The sequence below is a fragment of the Morus notabilis genome, unplaced genomic scaffold, assembly GCF_000414095.1.
Source record: "Morus notabilis unplaced genomic scaffold, ASM41409v2 Scaffold535, whole genome shotgun sequence".
In the NCBI taxonomy this organism is placed as follows: domain Eukaryota; kingdom Viridiplantae; phylum Streptophyta; class Magnoliopsida; order Rosales; family Moraceae; genus Morus; species Morus notabilis.
The window spans coordinates 309522-333045 of record NW_010367018.1 but is presented as its reverse complement, the minus strand read 5'-3'; the positions used below and the strand labels follow the sequence as shown (position 1 = coordinate 333045).

At 35.0% G+C, this 23524-nt stretch overlaps 1 protein-coding gene and 1 pseudogene across 1 annotated transcript; both read right to left on the bottom strand.

Moving 5' to 3' along the window:
- Positions 1 to 6342: 6342 nt before the first annotated feature.
- Positions 6343 to 15582, bottom strand: LOC21404739 (jacalin-related lectin 3). The gene is made up of 8 exons (XM_024174489.1): positions 15300 to 15582; positions 12426 to 12505; positions 12124 to 12339; positions 8327 to 8851; positions 7731 to 7964; positions 7215 to 7601; positions 6842 to 7063; positions 6343 to 6727 (listed from the first exon to the last, which is right to left on the bottom strand). The coding sequence occupies exons 2-8, from the start codon at positions 12426 to 12428 to the stop codon at positions 6434 to 6436; spliced, it is 1881 nt and encodes a 626-aa protein (XP_024030257.1). The 5' UTR covers positions 12429 to 12505; positions 15300 to 15582; the 3' UTR covers positions 6343 to 6433.
- Positions 15583 to 18500: 2918 nt separating this feature from the next.
- On the bottom strand, positions 18501 to 22910 carry LOC21404738 (annotated as a pseudogene).
- Positions 22911 to 23524: the final 614 nt, after the last annotated feature.

Here is a 23524-nt window from a genome sequence, read left to right as displayed (position 1 = left end):
TCCATAACCATTCCTTCAACCTGTCTATCTTTTTAGTTAAAAACCAACCTTTTACCAATCACGGTTTCTTTCTCTTAATTCTCTCCCTCCCAAAGTGCAATCCAACGGGCTGCATGGATCGTTTTGTTTTTTTGTTTTTTGTTTTTGCTATAATATTACAACTGTCACTTTAGAGGCAAAGCTGCACAAAGAAAAGAAGTAAACGCTTCTCCTTTTTGTGTTTCCTCCTTTTCCTACCTGCTGACACCAATTATTCTTAAGATTAGATTCTTCTTTTCTTCTTTTATCTTTTTTTTTTTTTTGTTTTTCCTTTTAATTTTTCATGTGTATGTGTGGAGGAATAATCATGCGTTTTTCCCTTTGTACTACAGAAGCCCCTACTGATTTAAGGGTTCCATATAGGCTTTGAAAAAGGAAAAGAGTGATTGCAATACGAGAAGCAAGAAAAGAAGGGTTCTCTTGCTCTTAATAGTTTTTACAGCTCATTCCCAAGTGTTATTATTTTAATTATTGGCTCTTTCATTTTCGTTGGAATCAAAAAATTCATTCAGGGCGTGAATTAAACTAAAACTTTCAATTAAGATGATATTATAATTATTTTAATTCAATTTTTGTGGTTAACAGTTAAAAATTTTACGAATTCACATATTATTATAGTTGATTTTTGGTTTAATTGGTTTTTTTAATTTGAAATATATGTCTATTAAATTCAAAAGCTAAATTTCTGGGGTATAATTGAAATTTTTTCAAAAACTTAAGTGTAAATCTTGTAAATTAATAATTTCAGTGGGATAAAGTAAGAAGAAAATTGTAAAAAAAAAAAAAAAAAACAATTATTTTGGGGTTATATTAATACAAAGGAGCCAATTAGACAAGTAAGGGCAGCTGTCCCCGTTGGGCCCATATGGTTCGCCAGTATGCACATACACACACACACACATATATATATATGTATATATATATATATATATATATATTTATCAAGGGACTTAATTATAAGTACTAATATTGTTGTTTTAAAGTAATTGAGACGTGTATATCTAGGTCTTTCTTAATGGTTAAGATTTGGTAGGGATTCGCATAAACTACGTACATACATTTTCTATAATGTCTAGAAACTGCAATTTGGTTGGGAAATTAGAGCAGTACTAAATGGAATAGAAAATAGAATGTTTTCCTCGAATATACGCAAACTGACCACTAAAGATACTTCCCGGTGGGCAGAAGATCAAGTGAAAGAAAAGATAGGAAACTTAATAAAGGTTCTGACCATATATAATGGTAGTTTGATTCCTCGGCCATTCCTTTTATCCACTTAATATGTCTAGTCATTTTGAACAGTGATTCACATTGCCATATTTAGGAAGTTTGGCAACTGGAAAGATCTAATAGTGGCATATATGAAGAAAATTTTAGATAGATACATGATCAATATTATGTGAGATACTTGTGGTACGTGCCTTTCACATGTCACATAATAATTGTACGTATTCTAATACTTGATCTTTTTATGTCTTTCTTCACACAAATAATGGGATCAAACTAGTCAAGTGCTTACTTCAAACCTCGAGGGAATTTCCTTATAGGAGAAACCAACAAGAGAAAATTGAGGGACTGACTAGTACGTTTTTGCTTGGATGTATATATCGTGTGAACATGTAAGTATATGTGCAAAGTGCAATGGATAATTCGGAATATTATCATCAGTAGACTAACGATATAATATATGTGAATAACGCCAGCCGCAATGCAGAAATTGAAAATAAGTACCATCTCAATTATCACAAGATTTTAGTTTGGTTCTGATTTCTTTACTTGAAGTATTAACTGAAATGTGACAACAAAACGGGCCGGGTCATATCATGCAAAGCCCCACGAAGGTGAGAGAGTACAATATAGGCCATTCGCATCACGTGCCACGTCCCCGTCCCCCTCCCTCCCCATGCAAAAGATAATTTAGGTACTGAGAAGAGAATCTACCATATGTATTATTGGTCCATTATTGGGGGGTTACGTAACCACAATATATGAATATATGATATATATCAGTTCGGTTTGCTGTTGTTTGGTGCCATTCGTTTTGGGATTGTCCAGAGATTGCACAAGTTGCACATGGATGATGACCAATTTCACGAGTTCCGAGTGCGATGTGCAGGTAATAGGTCCATTTCAATAACTTATAGCCCTAGATATGTAATGGAACCATCTTCTATAATCTGAGTCTGACTTAGCCATGAAATAATATTTATGAAAGACTGAAAACTACAACAATCATTGTTCACTTAATTCAGTGCAATGTGTCAAGCTACCAAATTTAGTAGTAATTAACTAACCAACAATTGTCTTGTTGTGTGTAATTTATTATTAAATCAGTCCTTTAATTAGTTGCCTCCTTGATAAGATAGGCGAAACTTTTTAGCAAAATTTCAAAAGTTGATTAATTACATGTGTGCGTGCGTGCGTGGGTACTACTAGTACTCATGGTGTTTTAATTATGATGCAGAAATAAAGTACTAGCTCTCTAAATAAAGAAAGTTCTTTTCTTCTTTCTATTTCTATAAATCTTTCTAGTGAGAAATGAATTATCTACATTTGCGGTTCTTAATGAACGATATTTGTTCAAGTGTCATATTTGATTTTTTTTTGTTTCCTTTTTCCTTTTTAGAATTAATTACGTGATATATATGAGCCACTAAGTCAAAAGGAAAAGAAAGAAACCATGACCTATATGCTTGTAGAAATGGAGCCTAGCTCATGGACTCTCCAAAGGTCCCTAATTATTTTTATGAAAGGAGACACATTAGGACACACCTCTTGTTGATGAACGAAGAAGGTTTTTTTTAACGTTACTGTTTAAGAATACTGAGGCAGTGATACATTAAAGAATTTGAAATTAAAATTACGAAAATTCAGGAAGTAAAAAATAAAAACTGAATTCTTTTTATTACTAATTTTGAGCATGCAATTTTCACCCCTGTTTTGTTTTCTCTCCCACCACGGACCAGAGTGTCCTTTTAAGATTCAATGGCTTGGTTTCAAATCACATGATGGCTTTCAGAATTGGAATTTCATTATGTCATGTCGACCAATGAATTTCAACTCTCTCGCGCTTTTTCTTAAAAACTTTTTGTTAGATTAATTTCACTTTGGGTCCTTGAATTATGTTTCTTATCCTACTTAGCCCCTAAACTTCAAAATATTATAAATTGCACCCTAAACTATGTTCTACGTGTGAATTGTGAGACAAAGGAGAGGCGGGTCAAATAGCAGCCATCATATTCATTATGTTGTGGATTTACATCATTTTTGGTTAGGAGAAATATCATTATAGTATCATATGTTATATCGAAAGTTTTACTCTGTGTTTTTATAATTTCATGTAAGTACCTTGACATTTTAGAAAATACTTTTTGATACCTTGACGCAGTTTTTAGGACATAAAATGTCATTTGTACCCTTTACTTAATTTATTTATATTTAGAAAACATATTAAAAATAATTTGAAAAACCATAAAATTAAAAAAAAATTAAAACTCCCAATTTTTATTATATTTAAAACATTTTTTAAAAATATGTTTGAAAACTTTAGTTTCTAATTAATTAATGGTAAGGTTAAATTTGACATTTCACATCTCATAAATTGTCTTCTTGTACAAAAAACTATTTTACAAAACGTTAAGGTACATGCATAAAATTGTCAAAAATACAAGATACTAAATGTATATTTCGATATAAGACAGGGCATCAAAATGAAATTTTCCTATTTGGTTACGTGGTATCAACATTTTATCCATTTCCTGTACTGTTGTTTGATGTTTTACTATTAATTTGTTTTGTACGACCATGTCGTCCGTATATTCTCGTTTCCCCTCATGTCGCTTGTCTACAACTTATGTTGTCGTTTCCATTCATGCCGTGTGTTTACAACCTAATTTTAGCTGTCGTTTTTAGGTATGCAGAATGTTGTTTGTTAGAAACAATGTGGGTGGGAGGGGGGGTGGGGAAGAAAGAAAAATTGTTTGCCATGTCGTATTATATTATTGTCGTCTCTTTAGAATGTTTTCATGCCGTATTATATTATTGTCGTCTCTTTAGAATGTTTTCATGTCGTATTATATTATTGTCGTCTCTTTAGAATGTTTTGATGTCGTTCTATAAGATGTCCTCATTTCTCCATCCTCGATTTTTTTTTTTATGTTACATTCCCCACAATGTAGTTCGCATATGTAATTTAATCTCTCTATGGCTTGTCGTTTTTGTTTGCTATCATTTTTATACGACATGAAGTGCCATTTGGATGTCGTTTTTCAATCATCATTATTTCAGATAGATATTTTTTCAACATTTTTAATGATGTTGTCGTGTCGTTATAATATTCAATCCTTTCTCTCGGATTTCATTTGTAGGCATTACGTTTTATTTTGGTGCAAATTTTGCCGTCGTTTAATGATGTGTTATAGTTTCTAGATGTCGTTTCCCTACAATATGTCATTCTTGTAAGTTGTTGTTTTGTGATTCTAAGATGATTACTACTTGTTTTTTAGTTTTTGCTTCTTTAAAACAAAAAAGAAATAATGCCCAAAACACTTATTATATTTTGTCAAAATGCCATTTTTACCCCTTTTATTATGTAAATACCCGTGTTTATAAAATCATACCCAAACATCCCTTAAAGTAATTAATTTTTAAAAATATCATGATTACCCTTCCCAAACTATATTAAATGTTATTTTAAATATGATTTAACTAAAGAGTTCGATAAAAATTTAAAGAATTCTTAAATAAATATACCAATTAAAGAAATACTTTAATTATTTTGAGATCTTTTCATTTTTTTAGAGATTGATTTTATTTAATGTTTTAATTTAGGAATGTTTTAAATAGTATTTAATAAAAATTGAAAATAGTAATCATGATATTTTTAAAAATATAATTACTTTAAGGGGTATTTTTGGGTATATTTTTGTAAACACTAGAGGCGTTTTGGGCATTTGCATAATAAAATAGACAAAAATGGTATTTTAACAAAATATTGGGAGTATTTTAGGTATTTTACCTTAAAAAATCTTATTTTTAGGTACTGAATTGTTCATTTATACGACCGACTGTATGATGGAATATCATGGTTTCTCTGTGTCATTTTTGTTGGGGGGTGTGGTTTCTCAACATTGAAGTTTTATTACGACTTCGTTTCTTTACGACTTGATGTCAGTTTATCTGCTCTTGTTTTATCGAAGTGTTGTGGTTTTCTACGTCGTTGTTTCTTTGTGTATGATGCATCCATGAAGTCATTTCAGGCGATCTTTGTTTTCCTCGGCGATCGATTGTAGTTTATAAGCAATTTTTTTACACATTTCATTTTTAAATATTGTTGTTCTATGTTATGTCGTCATCCTGTGTCTCCACTCTACGATGTCCTCTCTCGGGAAAATATTTTTAAATATTTTCTTTCTCTAGCTCTTTATACATGTCGTCATTTTCATAACTGTCTTCTCAATTAGCATTGTAATTTCGTAACGTGTGTCGTTCTTTTGTGATGTCGTTTGTTGTTTTTAACAGGTTAACTATATGTTCTTTTTTGTGTCGTTTGTTGTTTTTAACATGTTGTTTTAAATGGTTTCGGCTTTGTTTAACCTCAGTTGATTGCCCTCTCTTTCTTAATTTTCTCCTTTTCCATTTGAAAATAAGAATTAGAAATTTAAGCATAAGAGTATGTTTTTTTTGCTTGTCGTCTGTTGTTTTAACATGTCGTTTTAAATGATTTCGACTTTGTTTAACCTCACTTGATTGTTGTTTCTCTCTCTCTCCCTCTCTTAATTTTTTTTTTCTTTTTTCATTTGAAAATAATACCGAGTCACATATCATCTAAATATAAACATAATCACATACATGTAAGGTATTAGGTCAGGTTGATTTCTGAGAAAATTATTAAACTTATCTTTATAGTGTATGAATTTAGATTTTTATCCAGATTATACACTCTAAAAAATATTTATCTCATTTCCTTTAACTTTTTACTATAAAAGTCCAATCCATTTTAAAATCTAATTATTCTCCCTCAAATTTCTTCCATCTCTCCTACTCTAAAAATAAGAACTAGAAATTGAGAGACAATTGTGATACGACAACGGTTTTGGAACCAATCTGGAGTAACAACTGTAACAAGAATACTCAACATAGAGAGCCACGTACCCCGTCGAAACTCAACCAAATAATTATTCAAACCATTTTTTTTTTTTTTTTTTGATAAAAAAATCAAACCAAAGTTCTTAATTCAATTGAAAGTGGATCAAAACCAGCTATCCAAAGGCTTTATTTCATCTTTTAAAACTACACCCATGTTTTTCGTTATTTTAAATTTCAACGGACAGCTAATTCGATGGGAAAATCCAAGAAAATGTCACATCTTATTTTGGAAACACAAAATTGCCACTCAGAAGATTTTGAAGAGAGAGGACTTTGAGGTTCTCTGATTTCCCAGCCAGTGTTGCATGTGAACTCCAATGGCATCCAAGTAGAAACTGCACCTCCCATGTAAACCCACCACCTTTCCCTCTGTGGTCGTAGAAGTGAAATATGTCCCAATCTCATCTCCAAATGGACCGTACTTCCCACGACTTGTATAAAATGTTAATGACTTTAGTACTTGTGCCTTCTCATCTTTAGTAATGCCGCCATAAAAGCCAGTTATGCAAACGAGGATCTCATGCGGGTACTCCAACTTTATCTGCAAAAATAGAAGGAAAAAAAAAATAGAGAGTTCTTTCATTGAATTTATGTCTAAATTCAGTAAGATGTAAGTGTAAGATGTTTGTTGGGTTTGAAATGGTATTATACATACCCGATGTGTTGTGTTGCCTCCATTGCCTCCATGCTTGGGAGACCAAACTGATTGATTATTTCGATCGTACTCGATCTGTATTGAGCAAATGGCTTCTGAGGATTTCGTCAAATATATCTGCTTAATCCCGGAAAACACTCCATCATCCCACGGCCTCCCTCCATTCCCGCCCCACGGTCCCGGTCCACATGAAGAAGGTTCTTTTACCACTCCACAAGCAACCTTCTATGTTATTGGGGAAAAAAATAAAAAATTACAAGCGGTATTTTTTCAACTACTAAAAAGTGTCATGTACGCGTGAACGTCATGTAAATTTATGATTAGTTAGAAAGTATGCAACACATTGCTGGTTATGAAACTATTCTAAATTTACCTCTTCCGCTGGTCCTCGCTTTGTAAGAATCAACTTGTTAGGCCACTGAGGATGGTCTATTTCAGATAATGCTGATTGCTGATGGTCACCATGTGAGACTATTGCTTTTGAAGAAGAATCTATCTCAGGAGTCATCATCATTTTCCCTTCTATAACATATACACCAAGAGCATCTAAGAACAACCCTTTTCTCCCATGAAAACCAGCAATTCTCCCTTCCTTCAGCTTGGAAGTAAAAGGGCATCCTTGTTGATCTCCAAACGGGCCGTGCTTTCCTTTGGTGGTGTGGAATGTCAGAGACTTTATGACATTAGGCCCCATTATCATTGCAGGGCTAAAGGTGCCTGTTATATGGGTCAAAATTTCGTTTGGATAGTCGAAAATTATCTGCAACATTTGTGACACGAAACAGTTGATTATGTACATGTATATGAATCCATGAAAGTCTAAGCATTTGACTAATATATTTCCTTGTGATAACTGATAAATATCATCATGAGACGGTTATATTGTCACCTTTTCAGTTCTGAAACCTCCGGTTCCACCAAGTTTGTTTCCCCATACAGATTCACCATTTCGGTCGTAAAGGACTTTGATGTACACTATTCCAACGTTACGAGATATGTTGATCTGTTTGATACCCGTATATGCTCCATCATCAAATGCTGTCCCCCCAGTACCACCCCACGGCCCGTACTTTATCGCACCTTCGACAACCGAGGGGGGCACCTTCCCCGCAACGGGCATGATCTGCAATCAAGTAGTATGCAAATCAAATAAAATTTCGTGGAACTCTAAGATGTAAAAAGCATTCAATACTAAATGAGATTTGTTTTTTTTTTTTTTTTTTTTTTTTAAGAGCAACGCTACATTTAAGGTCACCGGTGATCATCATTACATCTTTTCAACCAATTACATATTTTCTAGCGTTAATTTTGGGACTCATTGATTATTACCAATATCTCAGACAGTCGTACATGTCCATTTTTAATTAGTAAAATTCACCAATGATGATAATTAATAGTTTTCTTTTGCAAAAAAAAAAAATAAATAAATAAATAAAGCAAACAAACAAAAAAACAAAAAAAAAAAAAAAGGAGAGAATTCCATACCTTCTTTCTGGGATCTTTGTTTCTGGCACCACTCGATTTTCCATCAGAATCAGAATCGGAATCGGAGCTAGAAACTTGCCTGGAGAGCTTGCTGGGTAAAGGTTTACTAGATTCTTTAGAGCCAAAATCATCTGATCTCTGTCTCACAGCAAGAACTATATCATAGCTCTGGCCAACACTCCCTTGTATCACTGAAAAACCGTTGGCATTATCCGACGTCGCATTAACAATGTAGTTCTGCGAGTGAAACAGAGTACGGGTCTGCTCATTCTGTTTCTGATCAACCGGCTTTACATGGACACCAATCGAGTCAACAAACCAACCGGCCATGCCATAAAACCCAACGATCTTCACTCCACTCATTGGGAATGAAAAACACGTTCCTTGTTCAGCACCAAATGGGCCGTACGTTCTCTTGTTGCTTTTCAACGTAAGTGATCGAACTATGGCTGGGCCCCACTCAGATAGCTTGCCATAGTAACCATTAATTGCGATCAAAAACTCATCTGGATAGTCAAGCTTGATCTGTATAAAATATAATATCTTTGTTTACAATAGTTTTCATGTAATTGGACATGATCCTAATAAAGGTACCTATCTACTAATATTACATCTATAGCTAGTTACTAGTTAAAAGCTTTTCAATAATGAAAGAAAAAAGTTAAAAATTCATTTATTAATCTGGAGAATTCACTTATAAACAAGTCCCTTGTTTGGTATTAGTCAAGTTTAAGGAATATTTTATGCATGAGCGACAATTCTGAGAATCGCAGTGTAATGATTGGAAAAATTTTGGTCAAATACCGGAATATAAACAAGTCCCTTGTTTGCTATTAGTCAAGTTTAAGGAATATTTTATGCATGAGCGACAATTCTGAGAATCGCAGTGTAATGATTGGAAAAATTTTGGTCAAATGCCGGACAGTCCGGTATTTAACCGTAATTTTTTTAAAAATTATTAGTAAAATTTTAACTTGATCGAGAGAATGTTGTATAGAAATTTTATGTACATAACAAAATTTTTTGAAATGTGTAAACTTATAATACGAATATTTCTTCAGTGGAAATTCGTAAATATCAGTTATGTATAGTACAATATCAGTGAAAAAATAGAAATTTTAGCAGTTTTATTTCAGTTCTGAAAAACTGAAAAATTTGGTATACGACCAAATGACAGGTTAGAAAAACAGCAGAAATCTTAGAAGTAAAAAAAAAATAGCAATAGTTCCTGAAACAAGATCTTCTCGAGTCAGTTAGAGTGAGAAATAGCTCAAAAACTAGTACCGCAAGGGTAAGCGTTTTGAGCAATTCTGGATCGATTGAAATGAAAATTTCAGAAAAAGAAATTGACTAATGAGATGCCCAAAAGAATTGGGTTGAATATGAGAAGTTTGACCCGGGGTACCCGGCAATCCAGAAATGCAGTATAGAACCTGTACCGAGGGAGGAGATTATCGGTACCGGAAAGAGACTCGTTTTAAGAAACAAAAAGTTGGGTCTCAACAAGAAAAATTTGATGAACGTGGAACCACTCAAATTAGGGGATGTTTGGTTGGAGGATTCAAACCATGATTTGAATCATAGTTCATGGTTCTCTACAGTGTTTTCTCTCACAAAAAATACACGTAAATCGAAAATAGTTTTAATCACATGATTCTAATTCATGAACCAAATGTCTCTAAGTATTCAACTTAAGTAGAATTAGTAGAATTAAATTATGAAAAAAAAAATTAATAAAAAAATTATTATTTTGTCTTTTAGTTGGAAAGTAATAGGAAAAAAATTAATTAAAAATTAATTTTGTTTCTTAAAAAGGCTTAGGAAGGAATTAGAAGCCAAATGTGTTTTTCTTTCCTTAGAGTGGCCGAACCAAGAGAGAGAGAGAGGGAAATCAAAGAGAAATCAAGAGAATCAAGAGTTTTTGTTGGAATTTTTTTCGTTCAGTCCGGTATAATCAAAACCCGTGGCGTTCTAGCGGGAAATCTTAGCTCATAGAGGTAAGATTTCAGATTTTTCATAGTAAATCTTATGATTTTTGATTTGGATGAATAGTAACCAATCTCAGAAAACTTACGTTAAAGTAAAAACCAAAACTGAGGTTTTATAAAGCACCGTGATATGAGTCTAATGGCGTAGGAATTGAAACGATTGAACGAGATTTTGGTGGATTTTGACTAAAAATCCATGAGCCTTAAGATGAGGAAAAAACTTGTATTTTGTTCAATTTCTGAGGTTGAATCTGTGTTGAGAATTATGAATCTTGACTCCAGGAATTGAAATCGGAAGTTAGAACGAGCTATTGGAAGCTTGGGGAACGAGAAAAGCTGGGCGAAATTCTGCCGAAATTTTCTAAACCTAGATAGTAAGTATTAAGTTGTGGATTCAATTTTCGAGTATGAATGATAGTTCTAAGATCCAAGAATGAGTAAATTGAGGTTCAGAAATCGAGACACACAAATTGTGGAATTTGCCTCTTAAGCTAGAAAGTTCGGCTTAGAGGAATAAAATTCAAAAATGAGTTTGAGATTGGATTTATAAATCTAAATCTAAGAAATTTTGATATTGAGAATAGGAAATTAATACCGATTTCCATGACACAGGTTTTGACACGAAAACCGAAGCAAGAAGGAAGAATTCTCAACAAGTGGGAATACTAGCAGATTATTTGTAAGTTTAGACATATATGTTTATCTGTAGTCGAGTAAATTGTAGGATAGACTTAGAACTATGAAATTGTTTATATTTCTAAGTTTATGTGATATTGAGTATTTGAGGGCTTAGTGCCCTAGATTGCAGAAGGGCAACAAACAATGACCCTGATGCTCAGTTTAAGGTATGCATGAAGCATTATGCATCTCATGTTAAGCATGTGCACGTAGAGAAAGCGTTGCATAGCATTCAGTAAAGTTAAAATACTTTGAAATGTAAAGCCAAAGTTCGGTAAAGTTAAAAGACTGATGGGTCGTCGGCCTCCCAAGGGAGAAAATCTCAAAGAGTAAGAGATCCCGGCTAGACCAGGCAGCTAAGCAGGGGCTCATGCCCACAGTAACAAGAACAGAAAGACAGAAAACAGTTATTAAAGCATGTTTGTGAAGGAAACATATTCACGTGTGCATTCCTACATTATGACACATTATACAGTTTCACTAGTTTTAAGATGATTGCATGTCTATACTTGCTGGGCATACGCTTATCAGTTTACTCGTGTTGCAGGTAACATAGATAAACAGCCAGCTATATAGTAGTTCAGTTTGATGGATTGGCTGATGTAAGGTGGCGGATATGTCATGGGTTCACGGGAGTGGTGTCTACTTCGCCCGCGTAGGAAAAATTCCCTTGCAGAAGTAATGTAATGTAGAACAAAAGTTTGTGTATTAAGTATTAAGAAAGGGATGGTACGGTGTTACTAAAAAGTATCGGACTGTAATAAGTTAAGATAAGTTTCGGGGATTATTTCCATATATGAAATTACAAAGTGTTAGCTAGATGTAACATTAATATAACAAAAGAACATGTTGAGAACTCGGAGGTAAAAAAAAAAAAAAAAAATTATCTGTGTGTGGACGTGATATAACGAGGTGATAGTCAAGTAAAAAGTAGTAGATTAAACAACATTTCAACTTATTAGTAATAGTATAAGGTTGGCACCTTGCCACTAAGGCGGGAGGCGTCACACACAAGTCTCACATAACAACTTCTTATTGATTAAAAAAAAAAAAAAAAAAAAAGAGAGAGAGAGAGAGAGAAGAAGCCAACGAGTGATAATTAGCATTTTTTGTAAAGTAGGTGTGACTTGCCTTGTCAGTTCTATAGCCTCCGCGACCGCCATGCTTCTCGGACCAGACTGAGGCGTTTTTCTTGTCATATTCAATCTGAATGGAATCAATGGCGGTTCCGTGAACAATCACAACCTGCCTCACCGTGGAGTAGACTCCATCATCGAAAGAGATCCCGTCTTGTCCTCCCCATGGCCCAACTGATACTGGCTTCTTCCCCGACTCCTCACAAGCACTCTGTATAACAACAATTTCCACCAACACTAGTCAATTATCTGAAAACTTGTTCAAATATATTGGTAAACCATAGTTACATTACATACCATGTTGGAAGAGAGACCAAAGGTGGGCAGAGAAGCTGAAGAAAGCTAGGGAATTGGAGGGTCTGCGTATGGATGTGGCACTGAGAGGAGAGGGCAGAAATGAGTGGAATTTTATGGACACAGAAAAGGATGTTGGGTTGTTGGCAAAGACTTGAAAACAATAGATTCATGGAAGCTGGAAGGAGCTAATTCGGGTGTGCACTATGAAGGGCAAGGGTTGAATAGAGAAGCATCAGATCCTCCTAACAGAAACGAGTCTATATAATTAATATATTTTGCTAGCTAGAAAGCATTTGTGTTTTCTGACGGTCAGAGATTTTCTTTCTGTGACAATATCGTCTTTTATATTTCTTTAGTGCTTATTTGAGGAAATATGCGAATCCATAAATGGGAGCAGAAAAACTGCTTCAACCCTTTATTCTCATTTTCTCTCACTGTCGAATATATGGAGCATTTCTGCATGAGAAATGGACACGCACTGAACGTCATAATTCGTTCCTCTCCTTTCCAATTCATAGCAGAAAAAAGTTATTAGCTTCTGTTAGTTTTTGTTTATGCGAGGAACAAACTTTTTTTTTTTTTCTTTCCTGTGGATCCTACCAGGAATCAAGTTGATTTGTTGGCTCCACTGGAATCCTAAAAGTCGTTACATCAATTCTGCTCACATTTTTGTAATTTGATGGGACAGTTGGAATTTTTTATGCACACTATTCCACTGGCAATATATATATGTGCGCGCGCGCTCAAATAAACCTTGATAGATATGGTTTAAAATTTTAAATTCAAAACACAATAAATATTTTTCTGTACTCACATTCGATTCTGTAATCAGACCATTCCAACAAGCATACTTAAAAAATAAAAAAAAATAAAAAAATAGCTTCAAAACTAAGCGAGCTATCCACAGCAGAACAAATTCAGACGTACTTAAAGTGTGTTTGATTGCAATGACAGAATGGTAATAGGAATAGTAATGTGAATGATAATGGAATGAAATGGAATTGGAATGTGTTGGAATCATAAATTGATTCTTTTGTTTGATTAGAGTTATAGAATCAATACATGAATAAGGATTATGTTGTTTAGTTGACAATGAAATGGAATGAAAATAAACTGTATTTTGACAAAAATACCCTTTTAATAATCATAAATAATTAAATATTTTAATTAATTAAAATAGTAAAAAAATAATTTAATTATTGAAAAAAACTTTTTATTTGAAGGATAATAATTTAAAAACTATATTTCAATTATAAAAAAAATAATATTTGATATTTTTATGTAATAATAAATTATCACAAGCTCAAATATGATAACTTTTAACAGCTACCATTATATGTTCCCTGAAAAATATAACTTTGGCCCCTGTCAATAATAAAAATGACAATATATCATTCAACTACATATATAATTCTAAAATATAGTCATATGCCAAGTGAAGTAAATTTCTAGTTAATACAATTTAACAAAGTGAAGAATAGTTGTTTTCGGGATATTGAAGATGAAGAAGAAAGCCTTTTAACCTACGTAAGTGCAAATACGATTTCTTTATATTTTTCTTATATGTACGCTACAATCTATGGGGATATAATTACAGCATATCGTGTACATATAGTGTAACACCCTCCATCTCAACTAGAGGACACCACAATAAGACTTGTCTAGTCAAGTTGGTGGACATTACTTCATTCTATTGATTAAAGAAGAGTTTGAAAGAAAACAAATATTTACATATTATAACATTAGTAGGTACATAGAAGTACTATTTACAACAATTTCAATCAAAAAGATTTTTCTTCATGTTTAGTTTCAAAACATTAGTACTTCATATCATCAAGAGCCCAACAAAAACATTCTCTCAAAATATCAAAAGTTTATCAAAAGCAACAAAATATCAAAATATCAAAAGCAACATATGAACTATCCGGCAGCAACAAGCAACTCCTACTGTTCACCCTCAGCATTTTCTGCATCACAAAAAACTAAATAAGCAATTGCCTAGTAAGTAGCACCCTTAACAGTCTATACCCATTTCAGTCTAAAAACATTTCTAGTCAAAACAGTCCTGGGCCCCCGTCAAGTATAAAATAGGCTTAGTACTTGATAGGCCGCGAGTTTTCGGAACCTGTTCTTTTCAGTCGAGTGGTTACTCAGCTTTGAAAACCTCGTGCCTCAAGGAATTTCACCACTATATTTTGGGTCCGCTGGTCCCTCCTGCATCCCTTGCCTACCCAAATACTAAACCATGTTTTACACTTCATTTTAAATTGACACTTAGGGGTACAATGGATTTACCTTGACAAATATGTTCATAAAACAATCACCATCATACAAGTCATTCAATCCATTTAGCATAGAAAATAATTTCAAACACATACTATTGTTTCTCGTGAAGTTTGAAAACAAGATTCTACTTGAATTCCAATAGTTCTTAGGATAGAGTGGAGAGTGGATCCTTCTTGGTAAACTTGATGTGCTATAAGTTTGACCACAGCATGTTCAAAGTGTCTAGTTTCAATACCCAAAATTTCAGCTTTAAACAACAAGTACTCTAAGAGATATTCCGCTCGCAATCAGAGGTGTTCAGACAACCAAAACAGAATTTTCAGCCAAGCATTTCATCAAACAAATGGCATACACCTCACTAAAACACATTTGAACTGAGCAAAAATGAACCAAAACTCCGCCAAATCATGTCTTAAATCAGATCAAAGCAAGAGAAACACCCACTCAATTCAACAATAACTCACACTAACCAACTAAAAATATGTCTATCTACAAAGAATTCATCTCTAACCAGCGCAAACAAAAAGCCCACGAAAACCTCATCAAAAAGCATGAAACCACAATTCTAATACAAGAAAAACACCTTACCTTAGCTGGTGTACAAGTTGGCCACTCAAATTTGGGTTTAAACTTCAAATTTGTCAAGTGAAATCAATGTTTTCTAGGAGGTTTCTCATAGGTCCAGGTTTTGCCCATAATCAATGATCATATATTTATCTACCGCTTAGAAAATGAGAAGGTGCTTCTGTAGTACATGTAAAGAAACGAATAGAGAACACTAGCGTAGCACCTGAATTCATAAATGGATTATTTTCTCTATCAAGAATTTTTCGCTGATGAAGGGAAAAACTAGCGTAGCACCTGAATTCTTATGAAGGGAATGATAAATCAAAAAACCAATCGTGATTCACCTTATCTCATTCATGATTTAAGGCATTCATTGTAAATATAAGTCAATGGTTTATCTATAGCATAGCAGCTGTACATATTTATTACCATATTTGTTTCCTTAGAATCAGCTTTGTAATTGTATATATTCGTACACAAAGTCAGTGAATAATATAGCAAAAACCATTCCATCACCATATTGTCGTTTATGGTATCAGAGCCCTATTGACTCTAAGTCAAAGATCCCTTTCACTTCTTTCCAAACGGTTGTCGATTCTTCCTACACAAAACATGTCTGATAACTCTTCAACCTCTACAAATTCCAGTGCTGTGACTGTCATGACTGGTGACAATCATCATTCTCAAGTTATCTCAATCAACACTGCTGCACTTATTCCCCAAAAGCTATCCAAAGGAGGAAACTACTCTATGTGGCGTTCTCAAATGACCAATCTTTTCCTCGGCTATGATCTAATGGGTTTTGTGGACGGAACTCACTCTTGCCCACCGCAAACCAAGAAAGATACTGCATCCACAACCACCATCGAAAATCCAGATTACAAACTCTGGATTAGACAAGATCGCCTCCTTCTTCTTGCTATTCAAACTGCTGTCACAGGTACTGCCTCCCCTCTTGTTTCACGCTATAATACCTCTGCAGAAGCGTGGAACAAACTTGAGACGACCTATGCTAATAGGTCGAACACACGCTTGATCGGACTCATGGGTGCTCTTACAAGAGTTAGTCTTGAAGAAAAAACTGTGTCTGAATTTATGCAGTCCATTAAAATCATTCTTGATGACCTTGCCATGATTGGTCATGAGTTAACAGATGGAGAGCTCGTAGTTCATGTGCTAAATGGACTCACTCCTGAATTCAAGGACTTAGCCGCCGCTATCTGAGCCCGAGAATCGCCAATTTCATTTGAAGAACTTCATGAAAAACTTCTTGACCAAGAAGCAAGCCTCAAACGTGATACTACAAAGACAGAGCTTCCATCTCCTACTGCTCAATTTAATCAAAAGCAACCCAACAAAAAGGGAAAAGGTGGAAACTCTATTGCTGCTCCACACAATACTCAACCTCACAACAATCCGAATTTTGGTGGATACAATCCCAATTACCGTAACTCTTCAAACAATCACGGTCGAAATAATTTTCAAAGACAACAAGGCTTTTCTTATCCCGGAAATTTCAACCAAGCTTGGCGTCCCTACTCCAACGGAGGACAACCCCGTCCAGTTTGTCAACTTTGCGACAAAGTTGGTCACAGCGCCAAGGTGTGTCGCTCGAGATCAGCCCCTAACTCCAATGCGCCACACTGGCCTCAAGCCAATTTCACGACACAGTCCTTTTCTGAAAACAATGCGAACTGGGTCGTAGACTCCGGCGCATCACACCATATGACCTTGGATTTACATAATCTATCCACTCACTCTGAATATGGTGGTAATGAAGACATTATGGTTGGCAATGGTAAAAAAATTCCTATCACCCATGTTGGAACTACTATGCTTATCTCTCCAAATACTACCTTTCAGTTAAATGATGTTTTGTGTGCACCAAATATAAAACAAAACTTGCTGTCTGTTTCTCAATTCTGCTCTCACAACAATACTTCTATTGAATTTTTCCCAAATTTCTTTCTTGTGAAGGATCTGAGTACGGGGGCATCCTTGGTCCGCGGCCAGAGTAGAGGAAACGTCTATGAATGGCCCACAGCATCCTCATCACCATCTGCCTCCTTGTCTATCACCTCTTCCTCTGTAACTGCTTCCGCACACCCCGATTCGTGGCCCATATTGTCGTTTAGGGAAACGTGTAGGGCAACGTCGGCGCGAACCGCTTCCTTTCGGTTGGAAATCCGAATCAGACGAGGAGATTGAAACGAAAAGGAGACGCAGAGATTTGGAGGAAGGAAGAAAAGGAATCGCGAAGGAGAGGAGCGGCCGCCTGAGGAGATCCGGTGGAGCTTGATACGAACGAACTCGTCGAGGGAGTAGGGAGCTAGGGCTTTCTCTCTCTCAATCGGGGAGATCTTGGGAAAAAAATGGTTAGGGCTGAATGGAAAAGGCTTTCCTTTGGTTGAACAAGTGAATCACGATTCACTCAAATTGAGTGAATGAGCTTTCCGTAGGAAAACTCATTCTGAAGGTAAAAATGGAACCAAATGATGGAATTAGATAGAATAGCATTTTCTTTCCGTTCTATTCCTTCCAACCAAACGCACCCTTATTCCCTTATAGAAAAGCTCTGTTATTGGATAAGCGACATATCGTTCATTGTGTCAGTAAAACTTATTGCAGTTTTTTTTGGCGGAAATGTCCTTTTATCTAGAAAAGGTATTTCCTTAGCGCAAGGAAACGACACTTACTGTCGTTTTTTGCTCGATTGGGGAAAGAACTTTTCGTGTCAAAATCAAGTTTCATTTTGGTGGTTAAATTCCGTGATCGTGGAAGATTGTTAAACTTTTTTAATATAATAGTGGATAATAAAAAAGAAAGTCTACGTCTTTATTTCTAAATTTCAGAGTTTCTCTTTGAAAATGAACATTTTAGCCTGTATATTAAGTAACATGCTAATAAAGATCACTGATGCAGTACCATTCATATTATGTGGTATTATGCATATTTGAGTGCATATATTAATTTGATATCACTATACTTTTAAATAGCAACCATATAAATATACTTTTATTGCTCCTTCATACAACTTCATTACATTTCAATACTTAGTTTACATTTTTATTTTTGGTGTAAATGTATATGAAAGTCGGTTGACCATATTTTACACCATAACTTGTCCATAGTTTTCTTCTATATATAATTTACCTTACTTGTCGATTATTACCAATTTGCAAATAACTCTTCACAAGTACCATAGGTTCTTGAGCTCTTAGATTAAGAGAAAATTTTGTTAAGCATCATTTTGATAGGTCCTTTCTCAACCCGATCATTCAACCAGTGGTGCATGTGGACCCCAATAGCATAAAGATAGCAGCCACTCTTTCCATGGAATCCAACTATTTTCCCTTCAGTCTTTGCAGATGTGAAATATGTGCCTATTTCCTCCCCATACGGTCCATACCTTCCTCGATTGGTATGGAAAGTTAGAGACTTAACCACTTTCTTGTATTCATCTCCCCTAATTGTCCCATAATACCCACTTATACAAGTGAGGACTTCGCGTGGATACTCAAATTGTATCTGGATAAAACCAAATAGTTATTAAGTTCACTAAACAACAAGGGTGACACACGAGTTATAATTGCTATAAATAAAATTTGGCATTAGACGTACTAACTATGACTTTAAGATGATATTTAGTATGCCTCTAAAATATTAAAATGTGAAACTTCATTAAAGAAAATATATTAATGAAAAAAAAAAAAAAAAAAAAAACTATTACCACATGGCAGCTACCATCGTTGTTGCCTCCGTGTTTAACGGACCACATTGATTGGCCATTCCGATCATACTCAATCTGAATGGCATAAATGGCTTCTCCATTAATCAAGAAAATCTTCCTAATCCCAGTGAAGGCTCCATCATCCCATGGGCTACCACCATCCCCACCCCAAGGCCCAGGTCCACATGGGGCTGGTTCTTTCACCATCCCCGCCGGTAGAAGCCCTGGGCCACACGGAGTTAGGCCCTTTGTGGGCCCAGGTACCACCTTCTATTGAATAATACAAGAACCAAAATCATGGCAAAACATGATGAATTAGATGAACACCGCCGGTAGAGAATTGAACTTCCAATATACCCTTTAATAAAAAGTAAGCCTAATGTTTGCATCAAAGTGTATAGATAAATTACTAGAATTGAAAAGTGGTGTAAGCCTAAATAATACAAAAAGATATGGATGACATTTTCATTCAATATATAGAGAACAAGAACGTATCAAAATGTTGGATCTTTTTACTTATTTATTTATTTTTTTGCATACCTGATCACTATATCTCATGTCAGCCGTTGTTGAGTAAGGCCGAGGTAGTGAATATTTCGCTTCTAGGAAATGGACACCAATGCAATCCAAGAACCACCCTTTTCTCCCATGAAATCCAACAATAATGCCATCCTTTTGGGTAGAGGTAAATGGAATCCCTTGCTCATCCCCAAAAGGACCATACTTTTTCTTGTTGGTGTAAAAAGTGAGTGATTTGACCACAATAGGTCCTCTAAAGATCGTTGATCCGTAATATCCACTTATTTGAGTCAAGAATTCATCTGGGTAATCCAAAGTTATCTGATTGAATCACACTTGAAACAGTTAGTCTGAAAACTTAAAATTCATGATCACTAATTCAACATAATACAATGTCACTTAGTACTCTAATGGTTATTACCTTGTCCAATCTGAATCCTCCACTTCCACCATTTTTGTTTCCCCAAACGGCCTGGCCAGTCATGTCGTAGCAAACTTTAATGGAAACGACACCCCCAGAGCGTGTCAAGTGAATTTCTCGAACTCCTGTGTACACCCCATCATCAAATAGCATTCCTCCATTGCCTCCCCATGGTCCGCACGACACTGCTTGTCTCCCATTTGGGGACCCCTTTGTATTTTGGGGTGTAGTGTACAACTAAAATAAAACATTGAAAGCTCTTTTTGGCTTGTTATATACACGTCATATACGTACCAATTTAAACAACTTTGATCATAAAAATTACACTTGGTTGACAAAAAAAGAAAAGAAAAGAAAATAGCTTTGGTATTTACCTTGTCCTCTGTTTCATATTCACCAAAAACTTTGTTTGTGGTGAACATATTACTCTCGGTTTGTCTCATGTTTGAGTAATCCTTTTCTCCCCCGGCAATACCATAGACCTGCATTTTTTTTTTATTTTTTTTTATAATGGGGTTAATCTTGTAACTTGTTAAGGTTGATTCTATTACCTATACATCAGTAATTTCTTCTTTTTTTTTTTTTTTTTTCAAATCAATGATATTACATTACTATTCGAGTCAAATATAAATTCGACAAAAAAATTTGAGCCAAATGTAAAACGGCGCAATGCAACATAGCATTGACAACCAATTAATTTTCGTCACAGAAAAGGTTACCATATAAAAGATTAATATTCACCTTCATCTTTTCCTTTGTTTCATAGTCGCTAAAGCCTTTCTCAGTTGGAAGTCTAAAATCTTCGTTTTCAATGGGAGAAGGCCTCGTGTTTGAGTATCTCATTGCACCAACAGTGGTGGTAAATAGCTACAAAATTTTCAATTTTCCTATTATGGTCATACAAACAAGCCTTTTTATTATGAAAATTAGTTACAAGTATTTAGTGAAAGACAAAATGCAAACCATATTTCACCTTTTCCTTGGTTTCATATTCAACCATATAGTCATTATTTTCCCTCATAGGTTGTCTGGTGTTTGGGGAGTATCCTTTGACGTGTGATCCAGCGGAGAAAAAAAGCTGGACGGATAACATATTTCGATTAGTCTCCATTCTCAAAACAATTTAATTACACAAGTTATAACTTGTACATGAAATTAAGCTTCAAAACGGTACTAGAAACACAAAACGAAATTCAGGCACACAAAAAAAAGGCTGATAACACGCACTTTGTGATTGTTAGTTTCATCCTTTTCGCTGAAAGCAGGGACGTTGGGCACAAGCATGTAGTTTTCTTTGTCTCTTCCAATTTGTTTCTGGTACGAGGAGCCTTTCAGAGCTTCTGAAGTTGTAAAGACCTGTAAATTTATAACATGCGGCATAATCACTAAATGAATCACTAGTTTCATTTATATTGTAACTATTGTTCGATATGTATAATGTTTCAAGGACGTATTTAACTGGAGCAGTACAACATGTCAAATCTTGCCATTTCTTTTCGCGCACACAATATATATATATATATATATATGAGTTTTTAGTGGTTACCTTTTTATAGATTATTCATTAAATATAAAAAAAATTTGATGAATTGAGAGGATAAGAATCTAATCTCATTAAATATAAATTTTTTGTCATCAATCAGTATCTTCTAACTAAAATAATGATACTCATTGATGATGAGTAAATATTAAAATAACCTACAAATTGCATAATATATAATACTTTAAATTAGTAGTAGGCTCGTGTGGTCTCTCATATTGTCATTATCAATTAATTAAGTTCTACCGTCAAAATCTTATTTGATTAGCGGGGAAAAAAATTTATCTCATTAGTATCTCATATTTTTTGGCGTACCTTTTCTTTTCTTTCAAGTTCTCCAAAAGCTGAATTAGAAGTAAGCATATTATCCATCTTCTCTCTAACGGCAACCATGATATCAAAGCCTTTGTTTCCGCCCACACCAGCGCCCATCCAGTTCTGGGCCACAACCTGGGCCTGGGCCGACTTAACGGTCACAAAAGGCTTCAAATGTACTCCAATAGAGTCCAATGGATGCCCACTTCGGCCATGAAAGCCCACAATCTTCCCACCAGTCAACGCAAACGAAAAGTGGGTCCCTTTCTGAAACCCAAAAGGCCCATATCGCTTCTTGTTGCTCTCGAGCAGCAACGATCGGACGACGACGGGCCCACATTCGGATATTTCGCCGTAGTAACCGCTGATGGAAATCAGGTACTCTTCTGGGTAGTCAAGTTTGACTTTGTCCGTTTTGACCCCGCCGCTTCCGCCGTGCTTCTCCGACCAAACGGCACATCCCCTGGTGTCGTATTCAATCTGAATGGAATCGATAACAGCTCCGTGGCCGATTAGCATTTGCCTTATGGAGCAGTAAACCCCATCGTCCCACCGCGTTCCACACTCGCCTCCCCATGGCCCTGCTGACACGTGGCTCTTTTCGTTTCCCTCCATGCAACTCTACGTCACGTAATTCAGTGAGTGACTAAAACATTTACGTGCATACGACGTCAATATATTTTTTTAGGAAAATAATTATAACTTACAAGAATCAACACGTTAGAAAATTCATATATTGCATCAAACCGTGAGAAGAAGAAGAGTACACGTGTATTTATCCTCACGAGTCTATGAAAATTTAATCAAAACACTCAATAATTAAATGTATAATTATGTGCTTATTTATTGAAAAGTTTGTCCTAAGGAAAACTTCGTAGAAGAATCGACACTATGAATTTTTTTTAGTGTCACTAATGAAAAAAAAAAAAAAAAAAAACTCGGCCATAGAAGGCAAAGTAATGCTGAAAATACACACATGTAGTTTCATACTCAGATCAGCTAGTAAAGAAAAGTAAGAAAATAAAGTGTATAGCAAAACGCTTACCATTTCAGTGCACCTAATTAAAGAAGACTTCAACACTTAACGGAGGGTTGTATTGCAAGTTCTATATAGATGGTGAGAGAGGTCACATATATATATATATATATATATATTTCTTTTTTGTGAAAAAAAGGTGTAGTTGATGAATTATTGGATACGAAGCTCCAATTGAGAACCTGATCTATCAAGAACCTCCATTGAAAGTGATCGACTTTTACTCTATAGGAAAATGTTCGACTCATCAATTGTCCAATCGATACCACCATCTTTTTGATTTATGCGATACTTGAGCAATATCATCCATCCACGTTGTGGATAATCACCAACGCAATTCAACAACTTTCAGGGCATCTTTTAATATAATATAACCTATATACTGCATCTATATCCAGAATTGCCAGATCTCTTGTCGTCTAAAGTTCGATATACATGTTCAATACACACACACACACACACACACATATATATATATATATATATATATTAGCAACCAAATTCTCCTACCTTTCTGCTCATTACTCCGGTGATGCCACTTTTATCTTCGCCTAGGCCCGAATTCCGGCCTGTCAATAAACAATTTGGGCTTGGGCTTAACATGGTAGGCTGAGTGGAACTTATGACCCACAGCTAGGGATAACGTTTTCCGCCTTCCCATACGCCCTTCTTTCCGATGAATTCC